Source organism: Sabethes cyaneus, chromosome 3 (genome assembly GCF_943734655.1).
Source record: "Sabethes cyaneus chromosome 3, idSabCyanKW18_F2, whole genome shotgun sequence".
Lineage (NCBI taxonomy): Eukaryota > Metazoa > Arthropoda > Insecta > Diptera > Culicidae > Sabethes > Sabethes cyaneus.
In genome coordinates this window covers 69,239,373-69,259,202 of record NC_071355.1, presented here as the reverse complement: position 1 = coordinate 69,259,202, position 19,830 = coordinate 69,239,373, and the positions used below count along the sequence as shown (strand labels likewise).

The 19,830-nt window shown below is 41.8% G+C and overlaps 1 protein-coding gene across 1 annotated transcript in view; it reads right to left on the bottom strand.

Annotated features, from left to right (window-relative positions):
- The window catches only part of LOC128741102 (protein crumbs), a 126,096-nt gene that overhangs the window by 47,364 nt on the left and 58,902 nt on the right, over positions 1-19,830 (bottom strand). The window contains exon 2 of the mRNA XM_053836677.1: positions 11,692-11,823. Coding sequence (XP_053692652.1) covers positions 11,692-11,823 — 132 coding nt within the window. The remainder of the gene's footprint in view (positions 1-11,691; positions 11,824-19,830) is intronic.

Below are 19,830 nucleotides of genomic sequence, written 5' to 3'. Positions count from 1 at the left end.
TCAGCTGGCTTAGCACAGAGAGAGAGAGAGACTCTTAATCGGTCTGTTTTACACAATCTGCACTTACGCCCTTTGGCGGTTGGTGCCGAATTGTACGTTTGGGCAAAAATTGAGCCACGGGACCTGATCCTGCCGGGAGTCGGCAAATCAGGTGCCCCTAAGTCAAGGTCTATCTCCGTGCCGATGACTGAATGGCTGGAGGGGTGAAAACATGCCATTCGCGAACGGAGTGCTTTGGGCATCTGCCCCTACTGTGCCATGCGGGGCTCTGGTACGGTCGATCTTTGTTGTCCCTTGCGTTTCGTGGGAACAGCATAGTAGTCCTGCCCAATTTCCCTTATGGGTTTTACGCCAAATGCGTTCTGGCCAACTTAATTGGCTTCGCTTACAATTTGCTGTCTGATCTGTGTTGGAGATTGTTTGTGCATATACTCCGCTAGTCAAATAGTTAGAGTCGCACAAATAAATCTTCAACACAAACGGGCAGCAAATTTGTATTTATGCGAAAAACTTTTTAATGGCTCTGTCACCATCCATCGCATTGGTCCAGGAGCCATATTTTCGCAAGGGGTACTTTCATTCGACGGATATTGGAAACCAGAACTTTGCTGTTTTCAGCAAAACTGGTATGACAAATCCTCGTTTGATGCCCAGGGCATGCATATTGTTGCATAGGTCAATTAGTGCATGCCTTATCTCTGAGTTGACTACTCGAGATATTTGTGCAGTCACAGTAGAACTCGTCGTGGATGATGTCCATAGGCGCTATGTCTACTGTTCTGCATACTTACCACACGATGAACCGTCTCCCAGCGACGATTTCAGAAATGTGGTGAGATACTGCCAATCTAGTGGGCTTCCGCTCATTGTAGGCAGTGATGCCAATGCCCATCACATCATTTGGGGCAGCTCGGATATCAATCTGAGAGGCTCTAATTTGATGGAATATTTGAGTGGTACCAACCTTGGAATACTCAACATTGGCAATTGTCCAACTTTCATACGAGCTGGTAGAGAGGAAGTGTTAGATATAACACTCTGCTCTAACAGGATCAGTCATGAGTTGGCACAATGGCATGTTTCAAATGAGACACCAATATCTGATCATTGCTTTATATATTTTGATCATTTGGGTGTCTCCTTGAACGCTGCAACATTTCGCAATCCGAGATTTTCTGACTGGGAACTCTTTGAGGAGGAACTGGCGACGAAATTTCAAGGATTCGAACCGACGATTGAGTCATCGATCGACTTGGATGTGGCTGTAGATGTCACAACATCTTTTATTGCGGAAGCTTTTGAAGTAGCTTGCCCGCTAAAAACTATTAAAACGACTAGAGGAACACCATGGTGGAACTCTCATCTCGCGGAACTAAAGAAACGATGCAGGAGAGCCTGGAATAGACGTCGGAGAGATGGCGTGGAGCCTTTCAAGCAGGCCCGGAAAGCCTATGCAAAGGCTTTACGATCTTCAGCACGCACGAGCTGGCACAGGTTCTGTAGCAACGTTTCCAGTTTCGGCGAGGCAAGTCGACTTAATAAAATACTGTCAAAATCGAAAGATTATCAGGTTAATAACATTCGAAGTTCGAACGGTGAATACTGTTCGAATGACAATGAAATCCTGGAATGTCTCTTTTATAGTCACTTTCCGGGCTGTGTGGAACCTGAAGTTCGAAACGATCCAGAAATCGTTTTAGGTGGCTTAGACTCATGGGCTTTTGCTCGGAGACTTGATTTATGTGAATCCGAATACGGTACACCATATCACGTAATTTGCAACTGTCCTGCAGTAGCACAATTGTGTCATAGGATCTTTGGATCCTACGTCTTAAATGAATCGGATTTTAGGAAACTAAAATTACGAGACATTTTGATGTTCCTTACCGAAAGCGGTATTGAGCTATAAGCTCTTATTTATCATGAGTATACCCCCCAGGGGGTGTACTTTTGATAAGTTAACTACCAAGGATTGCAGTATCCCCTCGGGGGTACAAAAATCTCTCGGTATATATATGTTTGTGTTTGTCCAAATTCCTCATCCACCCCTTCCTATTCCTCCTGTTTTCCTTCCCGTCCTCATCAGGTAAATGATGACACGGGCAAGATGGGCAAGGCACAAATCTTCCACATGATTGTGAGGAACGTGCTGCTCGAGCCAAAGATGCTGATACCTACCTGATACCCCTAACTGCAAACAGTAGAACATTTTTATCGTTTCATCGGCCATGATTAACTACACCGGGACTGACCCCAATCGAAGCATTTGTTGTAGAAGGCTTAATAGAAGTAAAGGAAACCTTTTGTAGTTCTTTTCATCGCCGTCCATATTTTGTTTATTTTTGTAATGCATTCGTTATCATGGTCGTTTCATGAAAAAAGGTTATAGGTAATTACTGTCGAACACTCATAAAAAGTATGTATGTTACTCTTGTTGACTTTTTCGGTGAGAAATAAGAACTAAAATGTTTTCAGCGAACGTTTCGACTTACAATGCTTCAGTCATTTACTTGACTGTCCTGTATGTTATTCAACATCGCTAATGAAGATGTGATCCGACGAACGAGCATCAAAACGAGAGGAACTATCTTCAGCACTCTGCGCCAGACTACAAACGGAGACTTGGAGGATTGAGTTACAAATCAATGCGTTGAAACCCAAATATGTATATAGTAGGAAGAGGCTCCAGAGAAAACAACGGTTGCCTTCTACGGACAGCAACTTTTGACGGCGATAAACTGGAAGTAGTTAATGAGTTCGTATATTTGGGATACCGCCGACAATAATACGAATAAGGAGATTCAAAGACGCATTCAAGTTGGAAGTCGAGCCTACTTTTCCCTCCGTGAGACGCTTCGATCAAGAAGCATACGCTGCTGCACAAAGCTGACAATGTACAAAACGCTAGTCAGACCGGTAGTCCTCTACGGACTTGAGACACTAACATTGCTTGCGAAAGACATACGTGCACTTGCCGTATTTGAACGAAAAGTGTTGCGGACTATTTTTGGCGGAGTACGGATAGCAGACAATGGCGTAGGCGTATGAACCACGAGTTGCATGCACCACGTTGAGGGATTCCCATTGTATAACTGGGGAAAGTTGGGAGACTAGGGTGGGCCGACCACGTCGCACGAATGCCGGACGACTATGCAGTGAAATCCGTTCTCTTGAAGAGCCTCACCGGCACCAGGATTAGAAATGACTCGACCAGGTTGAAGCCGACTTGCGTGTGTTGAGTCACTCACCGAATTAATCGACGACCGAGTACAGTGGAGAGAAATTCTTGATACGTCAGCAGAGCCACTCTCTGCTGGTAGAAGTAAGAAGTAAGCCTAAGTACCTGATCGCCAAGAAGTCAAACGAGAAATCGAGTTGTTGAAGGCCTACAGCAGAAGCCACTGAAGAAATAGAAGACGTGGTTTGTCCTATCTACAAAAAGGGTTGACTGCTGCAACTATCCTGACAAAGTGCTGGTAATCGCAGTTTACAAGATCCCCCCAGGTTATGTTACACCATTTGTCACCGATAGATAGTACAGGGGTTTGTAGGAAATTATCAGGCCGGCTTCATGAGGGCTCGTACCACTGCGGACCAAATTTTTATCATCTGATAGATCTTGCAGAATTGTCGGGAGTACAACGTGTCCACGTGTCACATCTCCATTGACCTCAAAGCGGCATATAATACAGTCGATCGAAACCAGCTATGGCAGATAATACACGAATATGGTTTTTCGGATAAACTGACGCGACTATCTAGAGCTACTTACTACTTAATTGGCCTAACGTCTTATGACAAGGCCTGCGCAGTATAATTTCTCCATCTGTTTCGGTCCATGGCAACTGATCTCCAGTTCCGCGGGCACCCAGTGCTCGCCAGATCTCGCTCCACCTGGTATTGCCACCTCGCTCGCTGTGCCCCTCTTCGTCTTGTTCCTACCGGATTTGATGCGAAAACCATTTTTGCAGGATAGTTGTCCGGCATTCTAGCAACATGTTCTGCCCAACGTATCCGTCCAGCTTTAACCACTTTCTGAATACTTGGTTCGCCGTAGAGACGCGCGAGCTCGTGGTTCATTCTTCGCCTCCATACACCGTTCTCTTGCACTCCGCCAAAGATGGTTCTTAGCACCCGCCGTTCGAAAACTCCGAGTGCTCGTAGGTCCTCTTCTAGCAATGTCCACGTTTCGTGCCCGTAGAGGACAACCGGTCTAATTAGCGTTTTGTACAATGTGCACTTTGTACGGGGGCTCAGATTGTTCGACCGCAAGTGTTTGTGGAGTCCGTAGTAGGCCCGACTTCCGCTGATAATACGTCTTTTAATCTCACGGCTGGTAGCCAGCTGTTGCCAGCGAGCCAAGGTATACGAACTCGTCGACTACCTCGAACTCATCCCCGTCGATTACCACGGTGCTGCCCAAGCGAGCCCTGTCGCGCTCGGTCCCGCCCGCCAGCATATTCTTCGTTTTAGACGTATTTATCTGCAATCCAATCTTCTCTGCTTCGCGTTTCGGTCTGGTGTACTGATCTTCCACCGCCTCAAATGTTCTGCCGACAGCATCCACGTCGTCAGCAAAGCAGATAAATTGACTGGATTTATTGAAAATCGTGCCCCGCATTTCGATCGCCGCTCGCCTTATAACACCTTCAAGCGCAATGTTGAATAGCAGGCAGGAAAGACCATCTCCTTGTCGAAGTCCCCTGCGAGATTCGAATGGGTCCGACAATCCACCCGAGATTCTCACACAGCACTGGATCCCATCCATCGTAGCCATGATAAGTCTAGTAAGCTTACCCGGAAAGCCGTTTTCGTCCAAAATTTTCCATAGCTCTTGTCGGTTTACGCTATCATATGCGGCTTTAAAATCGATGAACAGGTGGTGCGTGGGGACTCGGAATTCGCGGCACTTCTGGAGGATCTGCCGCAGGGTGAAGATTTGGTCTGTTGTAGACCGACCCTCCATGAAGCCGGCCTGGTAACTTCCCACAAATCTATTGGCTATTGGCGATAGTCGATGAAAGAGGACTTGGGACAGCACTTTGTAGGCGGCATTCAGGATAGTGATGGCTCGGTAGTTCTCACAATCTAGCTTATCACCTTTCTTGTAGATAGGGCAGATAACCCCGTCTTTCCACTCCTCCGGTAGTCGTTCCGTATCCCAAATCTTGACAATCAATTGATGCAGACAGCCGGCCAGCTTGTCCGGGCCCATTTTAATAAGTTCCGCTCCAATGCCATCCTTTCCCGCTGCTTTGTTGTTCTTCAGCCGCTGGATGGCTTCTTTAACTTCCCTTATCGATGGGGGTGGCACATCTTCGTCGCTTGCTGCACCAATGTGGTCACTTCCTCCGCTATCATGGTCTTCCGCCTGCACGCCATTCAGGTGTTCATCGTAGTGCTGCTTCCACCTTTCGATCACCGCACGGTCATCAGTCAAGATACCTCCATCTTTATCTCTGCACATTTCGGCCCGCGGCACGAAGCCTTTGCGAGATCCGTTGAGTTTCTGATAGAACTTCCGTGTGTCGTGAAAGCGGTACAGCTGTTCGAGTTCTTCGCACTCCTTCTCCTCTTGGTGGCGCTTCTTTTCCTTGAAGAGTCGGGTTTGCTGCCTCCGCTTCTGTTTGTATCGCTCCACATTCTGACGGGTGGCTCTACGCAGCATTTGTACCCGCGCTGCGTTCTTCTCATTCAATATCTACTGGCATTCCTCGTCAAACCATTCGTTACGTCGATTCGGTGCCACACTGCCTAGGACGTTCTCCGCTACGCTGTTAATGGCTGTTTTCACGGCATTCCAACAGTCTTCAAGAGGGGCTTCATCCAGCTCTCCCTCTTCCGGCAGCGCGGTTTCGAGAGATAACGCGTAGTTTTCGGCGACCTCTGGTTGCTTCAGTCGCGCTAGGTTATACCGTGGCGGGCGGCGGTATCGTATGTTGTTCACAACAGATAGTTTTTGACGTATCCTTACCATCACTAGGTAGTGATCCGAATCAATGTTAGCGCCCGGATAGGTTCTGAGGTCGATAATGTCTGAAAAGTGCCGACCATCTATCAGAACGTGGTCGATTTGTGATTCTGTCTGGTTGGGTGATCTCCAGGTGTACCGATGGTAGAGGTTATGCTGGAAGAAGGTACTACGTATGGCCATGTTCTTGGAGGCGGCGAAGTCGACAAGTCTTAGGCCGTTTTCGTTCGTTTGCGGGTGAGCGCTGAACCGTCCAATCACCGGTTTGAATTCCTCCTCCTGACCAACCTGAGCATTACAGTCCCCGATGATAATTTTGACATCATGTCTTGGGCAGCGGTCGTATTCACGCTCCAACTGCGCGTAGAATTCGTCTTTGTCATCATCGGTACTTCCCAGGTGAGGGCTGTGCACGTTAATTATGCTTATATTGAAGAATCGGCCCTTGATTCTTAATCTGCACATTCGGGGGTTGATCGGCCACCACCCGATCACCCGCTTCTGCATCTCGCCCATCACTATAAAAGCTGTGCCCAGCTCGTGTGTATTGCCGCAGCTCTGGTAGATGGTATGACCATCTCTATACGTACGTACCATCGTTCCTTTCCAGCATACCTCCTGCAGCGCTACGATGTCGAACTTGCGGCTCTTCACTTCTTTAGAAAGCACGTGGGTACTTCCGAGGAAATTTAGAGACCGACAGTTCCATGTTCCTAATTTCCAATCGTTAGTCCGTTTTCGTCGCCTGGGTCTTTGCCGATTGTTCCGATTAGAGTTATTATTATTACTTACGGAGTCCATTGCTTTGGTTTTTTTAGTGGTTCAGGCTTGCAAAGCCCGCAACCAACCCCACAGTATCGCCGGAGGGCCAACGTAGCTCGAAGGAGCCCTCCCCCCTGTCAGCATACGACCTTGGTTTCCACCGGGGTTGGTTACCCGATCTCAACCCGAGGTTGCTCGTATCCTGGCTGGTACCACGAGGAGGTTGGGGTAGGAGTTGCTAGGTAAGAGGCTGTGAACCACTGTGGGGTCTAGAGCTACATTGGATCGAATGATGTGTTTCGTGCGCATCTCGGAGATCGCCCTCCGAGACGTTAATGTCTCGTGTTAATGTCACCTTAAAAGCTATTTAAGTATTATTTTGGGAATATATGCGGCTACTCAACTGGCTGACAGTGCGCTGACTTAGTGCTGACAATGCTTATTTGCAGCGATTACTGATAAGAAGAATTTTGAATAAAATTTTGGATGCAGAATCACCCTCTCAAGAGTGATGTTGAATACCATTTAGAATAAACCGTTACCGTTACCATCTCAGCGTTCGTGGCGTCTCGAAGGGCGATCTCTGAGATGCGCGCGAAACACATCATTCGATAATTTGAATTGCATTGGTAATGCTTATTGGTTGCCAGAATAGTCTCCTAGGCGTCGCAGATGGCTTTGGCTTATCATAGTCAGAAACTTCGTAGACTGAAAGTGGAGTCTAGGAAGATTGGACTAAAATTAAATATTCAAAACTATTAGTAGGCCGGTAATTCTTGATAGACTTGAAGCTGCGACATTGATCATGGAGGACATGCACGCCCTCGCCGTATTCGAGTGGAAGGTGTTGCGGGCAACTTTCGGCAGGGTACAAACTGAAAACAAAGGGTGGCAGAGGCGTACGAACCACGAGCTACAGGTACTGTTTGGAGAGATTCCCATCGTATACCTAGCGAAAGTGGGTAGGTTGCGGTGGGCCGGACACGTCGTTAGGATGTCGGATGAAAACGATTAATTTCTTGATTTTGGATAAATTTAAATCATGAATAGTTGCAGTACGCAACTCGCAAAATGACAAACTTAAAATGATAGTCAGGTTCACGGGCGAACTGGGAGCCAAAGGGCCCACCGGGCCCTTGAGATTAGGGGCCCCAGTTTGCAATATTCTCATGACAGTAAATTAGCACAAAAAACGACATCTACTCAAAAGATATCAGCGTTACAAGGACAGTAAATCGAATGAATATGGGCTCTATTTTGTAAGTCATGCCGTGCAACTCGACTCGACTCAGGCACTGTCGAGTGTCGAGTATCGGGAGAACGGTCAGCATAACGGCTCGATGCTCGAAACAAAACAAACTCAGTCGTTATTAGGACCGAGTTACCAGCTTTTAGCGTGTGCGTCATATTAGCGGTTCACGGTACTTTAGTTTGGACGCACTTTTCTTCCACCCAATCTTCGCTACTTTCAGTTTTAGCTGGTTCAGCCACCACCACAGATGTTGTTCTATCGACAATATCCATTTCATTGGCAAAGCAGACGAACTAACTAGATTTGCTGAAGATTGTGCCTGTGTGTTGCTCCTTTCATAACATCCTGTAACGGCACGTTGAGCAGCCCGCATGAGGGACCATGACGTTGATAAAGTCCCCTGCGAGGTTAGAATGGCCATGCTTTTACGGTCGATGGTATCATACGCAACTTTGAAATCAATGAAATAATTGTGAGTTGAATTCTGTATTCATGGACTTTTTGGAGGATCCGCCGCAGTGTGAATATTTGATTCTTTACTGACCGTCCTTCAGCGAACCCGCAAGAGAACTTTCCACATTATGATGAGTGCCACTTTGCCAGCAATGCAACGCTTTCCTCATCTATCACCCATTTATACTTCTGCAGATTTTAGGTTATAGGGTTAATGACATGCAAAATTGCCAGTTTCAAATAAGGCGATTTTATAAATGATAGGATGTCAACAGTTCAATATATATGAGTAGCTTACTGCGTCTACACGTCAGAACAGAACAGTTCATAGTGCAGGCGATTCCCGTGCCGAGTTACAGCTATCCCTGGGATTAAATTCTTGGATTTTCCTATAAGAATCCTGCTTCTATAAGCAAGGTATTCTGTGCGAATCCTCTGCAGAATATCTTTACACGATTCTATTGTGAGGAATGCTCTAGACTCTGCGCGAATCTTTTTGGTTCGTCCTGGTAGAGCTGCGGAAAAAAGAACCCACCGTCTAAAAACGCCAGTACGAAGAGCACGTGCTCGCCAGTCCAGAGGAGAGGTTCGCCAGAAACGACACACGGAGTTTCTACAAAACTGTCAGGTGCAAGAATTTTGCCATGCCTGTGATGTGCAATCATAGTGCTGGCAAGCTGCTTACTGACAAAACGACGGTAGCAGCCAGGTGGAAGAGTATTTCCAGACGCTGTTGAATAGAGAAGTAAACACGAAGATCAGCAGGTACAGGATAAGAATTTTGAGCGACGGCCAAACTGTGGAGCCACCAATACAGGAGGAGGTCAAAAGAGCAATCAGTGAGCTGAAAAACGGTAAGGTTGCTGTAAAAGATGGTATCCTGATTGAACTTCTAAAAGCGGGGAGCGAGCAGCTGTACGAAACAATTCGCCACCTCATTGTTAGGAACAGAATATGGGAGGAAAATAAATATCAGAGGAGTGATTGATTTGCCTCATTTCCCATAATTTTAAAAACGGACATCGACTTGACAGTAAAAACTATCGAGGCATTACGTTGCTCTATTTTGCCTGTAAGGTGCTCTCCCTATCCTGTGTTTTAGACTGAGTCCGTTAGCTGAGTTCTTCGTCGGCGAGTATCAAGCTGATTTTCATGAGGGTCGCTTCACGATGGATCAGATATTTACCCTGAGTCTAGTAACTGACAAGTTCCGGGAGAACAACTTGCAGACTCATCATATTTCTATGGATTTCAAGGCGACATACGATTCACTCAAACGAAATGAGCTGTGACAGTTAACGCTAGGACATGGTTTTCCCACAGAACTAGTTACGTTGATTCGTGTGACGCTGGATGAGTAAAAATTTTGAGTCAGTATAGCAGATGAGACCTCACGTGCTTTTTGATTTTGCGGATGACGATGACGTCGATATCACCGAAATCAAAAGTAGAGCAGCGAAAGAAGCCTTTAGGTCATTTATTGAGAAATTGGGACTTACTATTAACACCGCCAAAATGAAGTACATGGCGTGGAAATCCAAATGGTGTTGGTGTCGAAGAGGAACTGAATATATTTTGGTATGCTCGTGACATGTGACAACGATGTAAGTCGTAAAATAAAACGACTAATTGCAGTTGCGAATTGGCCTTCACGCAGGCATTACATGTTGTAGCTGAAGTCCCGTAGCTTGCAAATTCACATAAAACTGACGCTCTAGAGAACACTAATCCTCTCGGTGGCCCTTTACGGACATGAATCATGGACGCTAAAAGAAGCTGATCGACGAATGCTTGGGGTTTTAGCGTAAAATTTTGCAAAATCTAAAATGGAGTGTAGCGCAGACGCATGAACCACGAGCTGTATTAAGAATGCAAATATGCTGTTATAATGAAGATAGTACAGTGTAGCAGTCTGCGCTGGGCTGGTCACGTGTCTAGAATGCCCGACGAAAGAGTAGCCAAAATTATTTTAAGCAGAGAATCAAGAAGAGGCCGTAGACTTCGGAGTAGACATCGCTCTGATAGATGTGCGCTATCGAGGATAATGCACGTTCAGCTGGTGTTCGACGGGTTTGAAGAAAGGTAGCCCAGGATTGAGTACTGGAGGACCATAATTCATTCGGCGCAGGATCGATAACGGACCGTCGCCACTGTAGTAAACTAAGTATGGAGCTTAAGCCGACAGTTCAATATTTATAAGTAGTCAAATAACTGCGGATGAAATACTAATTCTACTTTTAAATACTCAGAATTGAAGCTGGTAATATTTTCGGAGCTTGGGCCCCAACAGTTCAAGTTAAAGGATTTCATGAATCATGGGGCCCCAGCAATTGAACATTCGTGAGTCGTAGAAAGAGTTTAACTGAAATAAAAATTTTGGAAAATCTCATTTTGTGTAACGACGAAATTTTTACTGGGGCCCACCGGGCATTTGCCCGGTTGCCCGTTGGGCCAGTCCACCCTTGGTCAGGTCGTATAAAAATATATACTTTATAGTCGAGTAGTTTAATTTATATTATTGTTATCAGCGTCATCTGAATGAGGCGATCATAGAGAACCCGTAGATACGTAACAACTTGAGCTCAAAAACTTTCACCAATTTTCGCTGTGAACTAGGAGGGGTTAGATCATGAAAAGATTTAGCCCCTCTAGAAAAATTGAATTAGTTGCATTTCTAGCTGCAGTTAGAAAACTGAGTTAGAAATGAGCACTGGTTTCGCAAAAACGTAGAATTGTTGGTATATTATTAGAAAAATCTTGGGAAAGTAGTAATTTAAGGAACATAGTTTCCGTTTGTCAATACAGAAATTTCAATACCCAGTAATCGTAAGAAAAAAAAAACTTTTCGGCAGTTTCCTACACATGATTACAAAAAATGATTAAACAAATGATTGCAAAATTGGCATTCATTAAGACACAATTTAACTTCAATCTTTGAAGCTAATTTGATTTCCTATTCCATACCAATCAAAATTAGCTTTCATAGCGATTCCACGTGCTTCTTCGAGTGAAACCACAGACAAAGCAGCTTGCACAGTTTCTTCTACACCTAATAGCAATATCTGTAGGATAACGAAAACTGAAACGCTGAAATAGTAGGTGAAAATTAGGAAGCCGCTGCTGGCCGCCGCCGCCGCGCTGGGGTCAAACTGCGACGCGTCAAGAACCGGAGCAATTCGGTCGTAGAAGAACAAAGAAATGATGATGAAATGAAAATGGAAATAAAGGAAGAAAAAAAACACACTACACTTACCTCGGCAGGTCTTAAAACTTATCGCCGAATGGCTCCATAGGGTCATTGGCGTCTTTAACCTGAGGTACGACGAACCATTGAAGTAGGCCTCCTTCTCGACTTGTATCGACGCAATCCGTGACGAGCATAGCACTGTGGATGGGAGGAAAGGCAGACAGGAGGAGAAATCAAAAAAGTGTACGAAAAAAGCAAGGCAGGCAGGAATGTGTTAATAAGGTTCGTCGCGCTGTTGTTTTTTTTTCTTTTTTTCACTCGTCATTTTCCGGACGGGAAATTACTACATAACAAAGCAATAGATTTACACGTTATACACAAAGTGGTCATAAATTGGATGATTTCGGTTTTTTTGGCTGGGTCGATTTAATTTATTCTGAATCAAAGGAAGTTGACGGTTCGTTGCATGTTGATACTTTCTGGATGAATGTCAAGCTCTTCAAGTGAGCTTTGTTCAGTCGGTTTTATACCATCGATGGAGTTGTGGACTTCTGTTAGTTTGCATTAGCGACGAGTACCGTTGCAGAGTAACAGATACGTTAATACTGTATTGTTGTTTTTGGAATTTCAATCCAGCTTTGTACCCACTCCTACAAAGTTTCAATAAATTTCTAAAGAGTAAGCTTAGACCTAGGTGAATTGGTGACAAATTATCCAATATTTGAAAATAAAAAACTAAGCCATTAAGTTCGTTTTACAACTTTATTGGATGGATGTCGTGTAATTGTGCAACAAAACCAAATAGATTAAATTTTTTCGAAGTAAACTATTTGAGGGAGTATTTCTCAACAGGCGAATAATATTCTAAAAGTAAAGTTTTCTAGATATTTTTTGCTGTTAGGTGTTAATCTTATTGGTCATTCGAACTCACTCCGGATGAGTCGCTTAAGCATGCTACTTACATTACATTATAAACATTCCCTTTCTCTAATGATCCCAATTTTAATTGTTGAGTGTGTTAGTCGTGATAATAACAGAGTTAAACAGAAAACCCATTTTTTACTCATTACCTTTCTCTTTACGTGACTGTCCTGCTCTTTGTGTACCGTTTTTACTTATTTAATTGCAGCACTCTTTGTGTAGTAGCTTCCAGTATAAACCGGGAGTGCACCGTAAATACAAATTCAACAACAATTTGTAGGTAATGATAAGCTCTATAAATGTTGAAACATAACTTTTTCAAATTTAGTATAAATAAGTAAGTTCGAAGCACAAAGGGCGGAACTGCCCTGCTTGACGGTTATGGAGGATGCTGAATGGTTTTCACACAGAACTAAATGCAAAGGGGGGAGTTGTTTCATATTCATGATTGGGTAAAATTATCTTAAATCGTTCATGCCGTACAAAGCAACGCCGAATTGAAATTACAATTTTGCATTTGAAGTAAGATTGAGTTGAAAAGGCAACAATAAAAAAACATATCGTCAACTTTATGTTTATTTTGCTGATTTTCTTGAATCAATCAAATGCACCGGCGCGAGTTGTGCGTTTTTTGTGCCAATTGCTACTTCCGTGGAAACCGTAGGAAATTCATTGGTACAAAGAATGAACAGCAGGACGATCAAGACCAAGTTAACGAATCGGCACGGAAATGGAATAGTATAGAGGAGAAACTGCGGAAATTGGCAAGATCGCTTAAATTTTTTTTAGTTATTGATCATAACTATAATTTTACCTCCGATAATAATACGCCAAAATATTGTAATCTTAACGATTTCAATGTTTGTGGCGTTTTTGGTTGCTCTTAAAGACGTCTTTTTGTCGTCATTTGTAGTCTTTTTTGGCATGTGTCATCTGTTTTGTCACTGTTTTGCTATCTTTTTATCGTCTTTTCATCACTTTTTAGTCATTCCGGCGTAATCGACCTTCGAATCCGTGTAATCGACCTTCACGGATTTGAACCAAATTTTGTCAGATTGTTCATTTTAGGTCAGAAAGCAAAAATCTTAAATTCGGCATAAATACATTTCAACCCAATTATTCTAAAGGATAAGCTTTTCAATAACAAGAGTAACCGTTTCATGCAAAATAGACGCATTCAAGTGCATTTATGCCGCCGTAATAAGCGTCCTGAGCAGGAGTGAAGAGCAAAATAATATCAAAATGTGTTATTGGAAATCGAATAACTCATATCAAAATTTGGTCTCGTTTTGGCTGACATAGTTGGTAAAATAACAAAAAATAATATCAAAATTTTGCTCGTTTAAGGCCAAAAAATAGCTACTTGTGTTTGAATAACAAAGCAATAACATGACTGTATTCACAGTTTAGAATAACATATTTTAGTATTATTAAGGTTTTGAATAACAAATGCAATAGCATATGAGATTTTAAAAAATCATTTTATAAAATATTTATAATCTAAAATATCTTTAATCAATAAATAAAATTTAATGAAATATTTCGAATGTTATTTTAAGATTATAATAAGATATGATAACAAAATCAGTTATTGAGCTCATCTTACAACCACTGTTTTACATATCTACTGAATAACAAAATTTGTTATCAATGTATCTCCATATCCATTCAATAACAAAATATAGCATTATAACATAGTTTGATATTGTTTTTATATTATTTTGCTCGGGGTAAGAGACGAGACGCAAATCTCTCATTTGCACATTGGACCTTTTGAAATGTTGCTCGTCAAATATTAGGAAAGAAACTATTTTCACATTCAAATTCCAATTCCAATCGAAAATAGTCAAGTGAAAAATGGGTAAAATTTTGGGTACAATGCTAGCCTAACAAGCAGGTAGTCGTATGTTCGAATCTCGACTGATCGGTGCCGCTACAGAGTTGATAGGATCTTTGCCCTAACCCCGTAATTTTCCTGTACTCTAATAACCGGCTGCGAAGTCTGTCGATAAAGAAGGGTCAAGTTCTGAAGGACGTTTACACCCATGGCTTTGTTTTGCTTGATTTTAAAGTGGTTTCTTTAAACAAATCATTAAATTTCGCAACCAGTAAGAGATAGATAGTTACTATTTGCAGCAAAGTTGCCTTTTTTAGTGTGTTCTACAATTTTTGTGAAGACGCTATTTTTTTGGACGGGTTTAAAAAAAAAAATTTGTGTCACCCTATTAGGCGTCACAGTCACCCTAAAAGTGTAAGAAAATGTGCTATATTTTATTAATTAACTGCTCCAAAGAAACACTCGTTGAAAATTTATACATTTTTACTATATTATTCTGTTTTTGAAGTTACATTTGCAGTGCTAAGACCTCTCGTTTAATACTAAAACAATTGAAACTAGATAAATTATCTAGGTTAAAATCGCTATAAAGTATTGTAAATTTAACGTGTAACTTCAATTGCACATAACTTTCAAACTAAAAGTCCAATCTAAAAACAATTCAATAGTGATCTATCCGGCTATATTACCTTTCAAATGAGAATAATAGCGCATAAATCGGCCGCATAAATGGAACATTTTTTTTTTGTTTTGTTGGTAGTAGCTTGGGAAAGACTTTTATAACTTTTGAGTTTCGTAAACAAAACATAGCTTGAGAAAAACGAAAAAGAAGTAGAAAAGACGGTTGAAAAAATAAAATTTTGTTTAGTTTTTCTTTTTTCTCTGGCTGTGTTTCGTTTACCATGCTGCATCAAAATCCGGACGGTATAAATATCCGGACATCTTCATTAATTTATCCTTATTAAGCAATAAAATATACAATTTATGAGGTGTAGCTATGAGATAACTTTGCAAATATAACTAAGATCGTTTAAACATAATCGGTGGTTAAGTAGGCTGCGCGAAATAACTTAAATAAATCCAAACATAACGTTGGTGTCAAACAGTGTCTGTTTTCTGCGATTTTTTTCAGAGTACTGAAAAGTAGTGCTTTCAAACTTTAAGGTTTTGGGGACAAATTAATACAAAGAAACCAACTTTTTAGGCTTAGCATTAACAAAGAAGGTTAGTTTTAATTAACTGTGACAGTGTTATTCATTAAAGTGTTGGAATAAAGTGTATTTTTTAATGAATAATTACGCTGTCCGGATTCAAAACCATGTTTTTAAATCCGGACACGCTTCACTATCGATGGTAAACAACCTAATGTTTTTCTTAGAAAATGCAAGAGGGCGCGTTTAACCAGGCAGTGGTACGCTGTGGTACGAGGAGGAGTCTCGATTCATGGAACCATAAAAATATTAGGAATTCCTAAAACTACGCATGAAGATAAAATGAATTCTAAATATGTTGGTGATCGAAGGAACACTCAGGATGCGTGTTCAAATGACGATGAGAAAATCGTGTTGGATTACATTGTTGCAAATGCAGAGGAAGTCTGGTCACCGCAAAAATCGTGATACAAGGTAGCCGTAAAATGTCTTGGGAAGTCAGAAGAGTTTAAAAACAGATCTCCTGACCGTGAGTGCATCAGACGATTGTAGCAACCTGAGATTATGATGAAACCATCTATGATTATGAAAACTATTGGATCTAAATCAATGAAATAAATTCTTATTGATCTGTTCTTTACAAAACACATCTTTTTACTTATCAAATACATGCCTTAAATACTTTAAAGCTTTTAATGAGAAGTATCTAATCACTTTCATTCTCTAACTACGTAGGTAATTTCTTCTGTGTCGTACTTGACTAAAATTATATCTTTAATGACACAAAAGTGGAATCAGGCTTGGCATACACTTTTCGCTTTGATTTTGCTCTTTTGATTATTGCTCCTCAACCAAGCAGAATTTGAAAAAGTGGTGTATGCGGAATTTGTAGAGCTAGTAATTATCTATAATATTGCTGAAGAAAGTGAAGTTCTATCTTTAGTATTTACGGTGCTTTAGCGCAGCAATGCCGTTGGTAGCAAAAAGAGCGCTCTTTTTGCTACCAAGAGGGTAGCAGCCTTATAGCGCCATAAATACAAAATGCACAGTAATACTTACTTCAGCAATATTGTAGATAATAACAAATTCTACATACGCCCCATACATCACTTTTTCAAATTTTGCTTGGCTGAGATGCAGTAATCAAAAGAGCAAAATCGAAGCGAAAAGTGTATGCCAAGCCTGAGTGGAATTAAAGGTGAAAAATGTATAGAAGAATGTTTATTTAGTAGTTTTTGTTACAATTGATAAGTTGTTTGCCTGTAGGCATAAATTTCTTAGGCAAAATATTGCCTGTCCGGAAAACGATTCAAAAGTGTCCGGATTTTGATTCATTGAGATGTGAGGTGTCCGGATTTATGAACAAGACATAGATTTTTGTTTCACTTATTTTAATGTATTTTATGGAGTTTTTATTAAAAAAATTATGTGTTATTGTAAGTTTAAACTTTATATTTGATTATAGTACAAAGCATTTATCGTTACGTTGCGAAATTATTTTTTACGAAGCATATTAAAAATATGACCTGCTTAAGTGTCCGGATAGTGATGCAGCACGGTACAAACTTCAAAAGTTATAAAAGTCTTTGCCAAGCTACTATCAACAAAACAAAAAAAAGTTTGTTCCAATACGTTGTGTAGTTTCTGAGAAAAAGGTACATAAAGTTGGAAAATCGTGGTTTTCCAGGAGCGGCGTTTTATTCCGCCGAAGTTGTTCCACGCCGCAATGGAATGCTTATGTGTATGATCGTTTTTAGGCCATTTCCCATGATCGGATCATTACAAAGTGAGTATCAAAATAAGCGGAAAAGACTGCGGAAAGCGGAATCAAAATCTGAAATAAACAAATAATGATTTTTTTTAAATTTTCATATCGTTCATGTCCCCTTAAAGAGGCAGTATCAAAATCAAAGAAAGTTAAGCGATGATCATCTAGTCTGGATGATGATGGGTCCCTCAGAATCTTTCAAGAAGACATACAAATTTTGGCGCTTTGAGACGCGTAAGGGGCAGCTGAACTCCAACATCGATAAAATTCTTCCAAGAATCCCAAGGAAAATGTGTCGAAACTTTGGGGTGTTGCAGGCTGTACGGTTCTATAATGCACTTATAAGCTTCAACCGCCTTTTCGTTTATAACTTCATGTTGGACCTTGAGCCAGACGCAGCTAGGCTCGTTTTCTTCAAAGCCCTTAAAATTTGTATAAACGAATTGGTGAATTAAACATGTAAGAAACCATTAAGGTCTCTTAATGGTCAGTCCCCTCAGGATGTCGGTAAATGGTCCGTTTACTATCCTGCTTTGGAATCGTAAATTTTGCGCCGATAGCTCTGTTTGCGAATATAGTAAGAAAAATATATTTTAGAAATTTTCTAATAAGTAGTAGCTGGTTGCGAATTCTGTGACAAACTTTTTTCAACTGAAATTTTTGCTGGATTGCTGAGAAAATTTTCATGAATTTAAATAAAAGGTTGTTGGGCGCTCTCAACTCTCAAAACTCTCAAAGTTTTTAGGGTCAGAAGGAACCCTCATTTTTGTTAAAGATCGCTTTCCTTTGTCCATCCACTATACCCGTGTACAAAATTTCATGAAATTCTTAGATTCTTCGGCCCATTTTGTATGATAATTTTAGAAAATACTCCTAAAGAGCGTTTAAAATAATTGACTCGGAATGCGGAATTGGCAAGCAAGATCAATGATCTTTCGGAAAAAGAAGTTAATTATCTATAAAAAGCATTTTAATTATCTCCCTCAAAGAGTCACGATAGATAGAGTAAATCACGCCGCATTCGTCACATGATTGTGCACTTCCGTTCACTCACCGTCGCCAGGGCAGTGCAGTACATTAACACCTGGCCAGCTGAAATCACTGCAGAAAATAACACCCATTGTAATGCGGGTGCAAAAGTCCATAAAATTGTCTTCCATACAACACGTCAACCCGTTTCCCTAAGCTAAGCCAGCCGGCCTATGACAGGCTCTAATGCATGCTTTTCATGCTGTGATTAAAGTACATATTTTGTTCCGTCGCATTGCAGCAAGTACTGCCTTCCACCGTCATCATCATCATCATCATCATCATCATCATCATCATCATCCGGTTGGCCGGTCCGGTCCGCAAAGCATTTTGGCTAATTGTCTCTCACGAGAAAATTTTCTTTTCAACTGGCGTGGTCTAGTGCGGGGGGAAAGGTAGCTACCGACCCACCGGCGGTGGCAGTGTACGGTGAATTAGTTTCGATGGCAGAATTTTTTGCTGTTTTAAGGGCGTAACACACATTTTTTTGCTGAAACTAGTTACTGAAACAATAGCTTTTCTATTTAGTTTTCTATAAGTTCAGCCCAAAAACTGCCACATATCGGACGCTCTTTACATGGTGCATTGCCACCGTTGATGTCGTAACTTTACCGCACCCCACCCCACCGAGGGGGGGAGGGAGTTTTCACTTTCCATTCACAAGATGCGGTCGCGTGTTTCTTCCATGCTGCTGCGCACGGTCGGCCGGTCGGTCGGTCGGTGACGCGTTCGCAATTATTTTGATACAGTTTGCTCCACCTTCCGCCCGTCGCGGCCGCCATTCCGGCATTTGAGTCACCGACAGCGGACACGGAGGCGGCATCATTCGATGCGTTTGTCGTCACGTTGGAAAGGTCCATTAGAGCGGAGCTGTCCACCGGTATTTTGATGCAAGTTGCGCCCAGTGATGGGTGAATTAATTTCGTACGGGCAAACGTTATTGTCATGTGGGAAAACAAATCCGACCGGAGAATTTTGTTTCCAAAGGAGTATCACGTCTCGGCGCTTTACGATGCCGCGTGTTTGGCTGTTGTTTTATATAATAGCATACAGTGTGTACGCTTCTGTGATCACTGCTTGTTTAAACCAGATGATAATTATAGATACACCGGCCACTTTGCAAATTACAACCGAGTTTTGAGCGCTTTGAACACTTGCCGAATACAACCATTTTCTTTCATTGCCGTGAAGTAGAATAAGTGCAGAATTATTCGAAATTGAGCTATTCAGTTTTACGGACACGCGAACGGAACATTAGTCAATTATAGAATAACTACCAAATTACCCTATGTTGTACGAAAACGACGAGCTGATTATACAATTGAAGAAAATGGGACATATTTTATAGGAAACTAATTTCGTTTCCTGAAAAATCACAACAAAGACAAATGAACACAAATGAGCACAAACGAAAGCAAAAAAACAGAGTGTCAACGAAATTTCAGATTACTTACTATTCACAGAACATCAATTTAACGACCAATCAGTACGATTCCAGT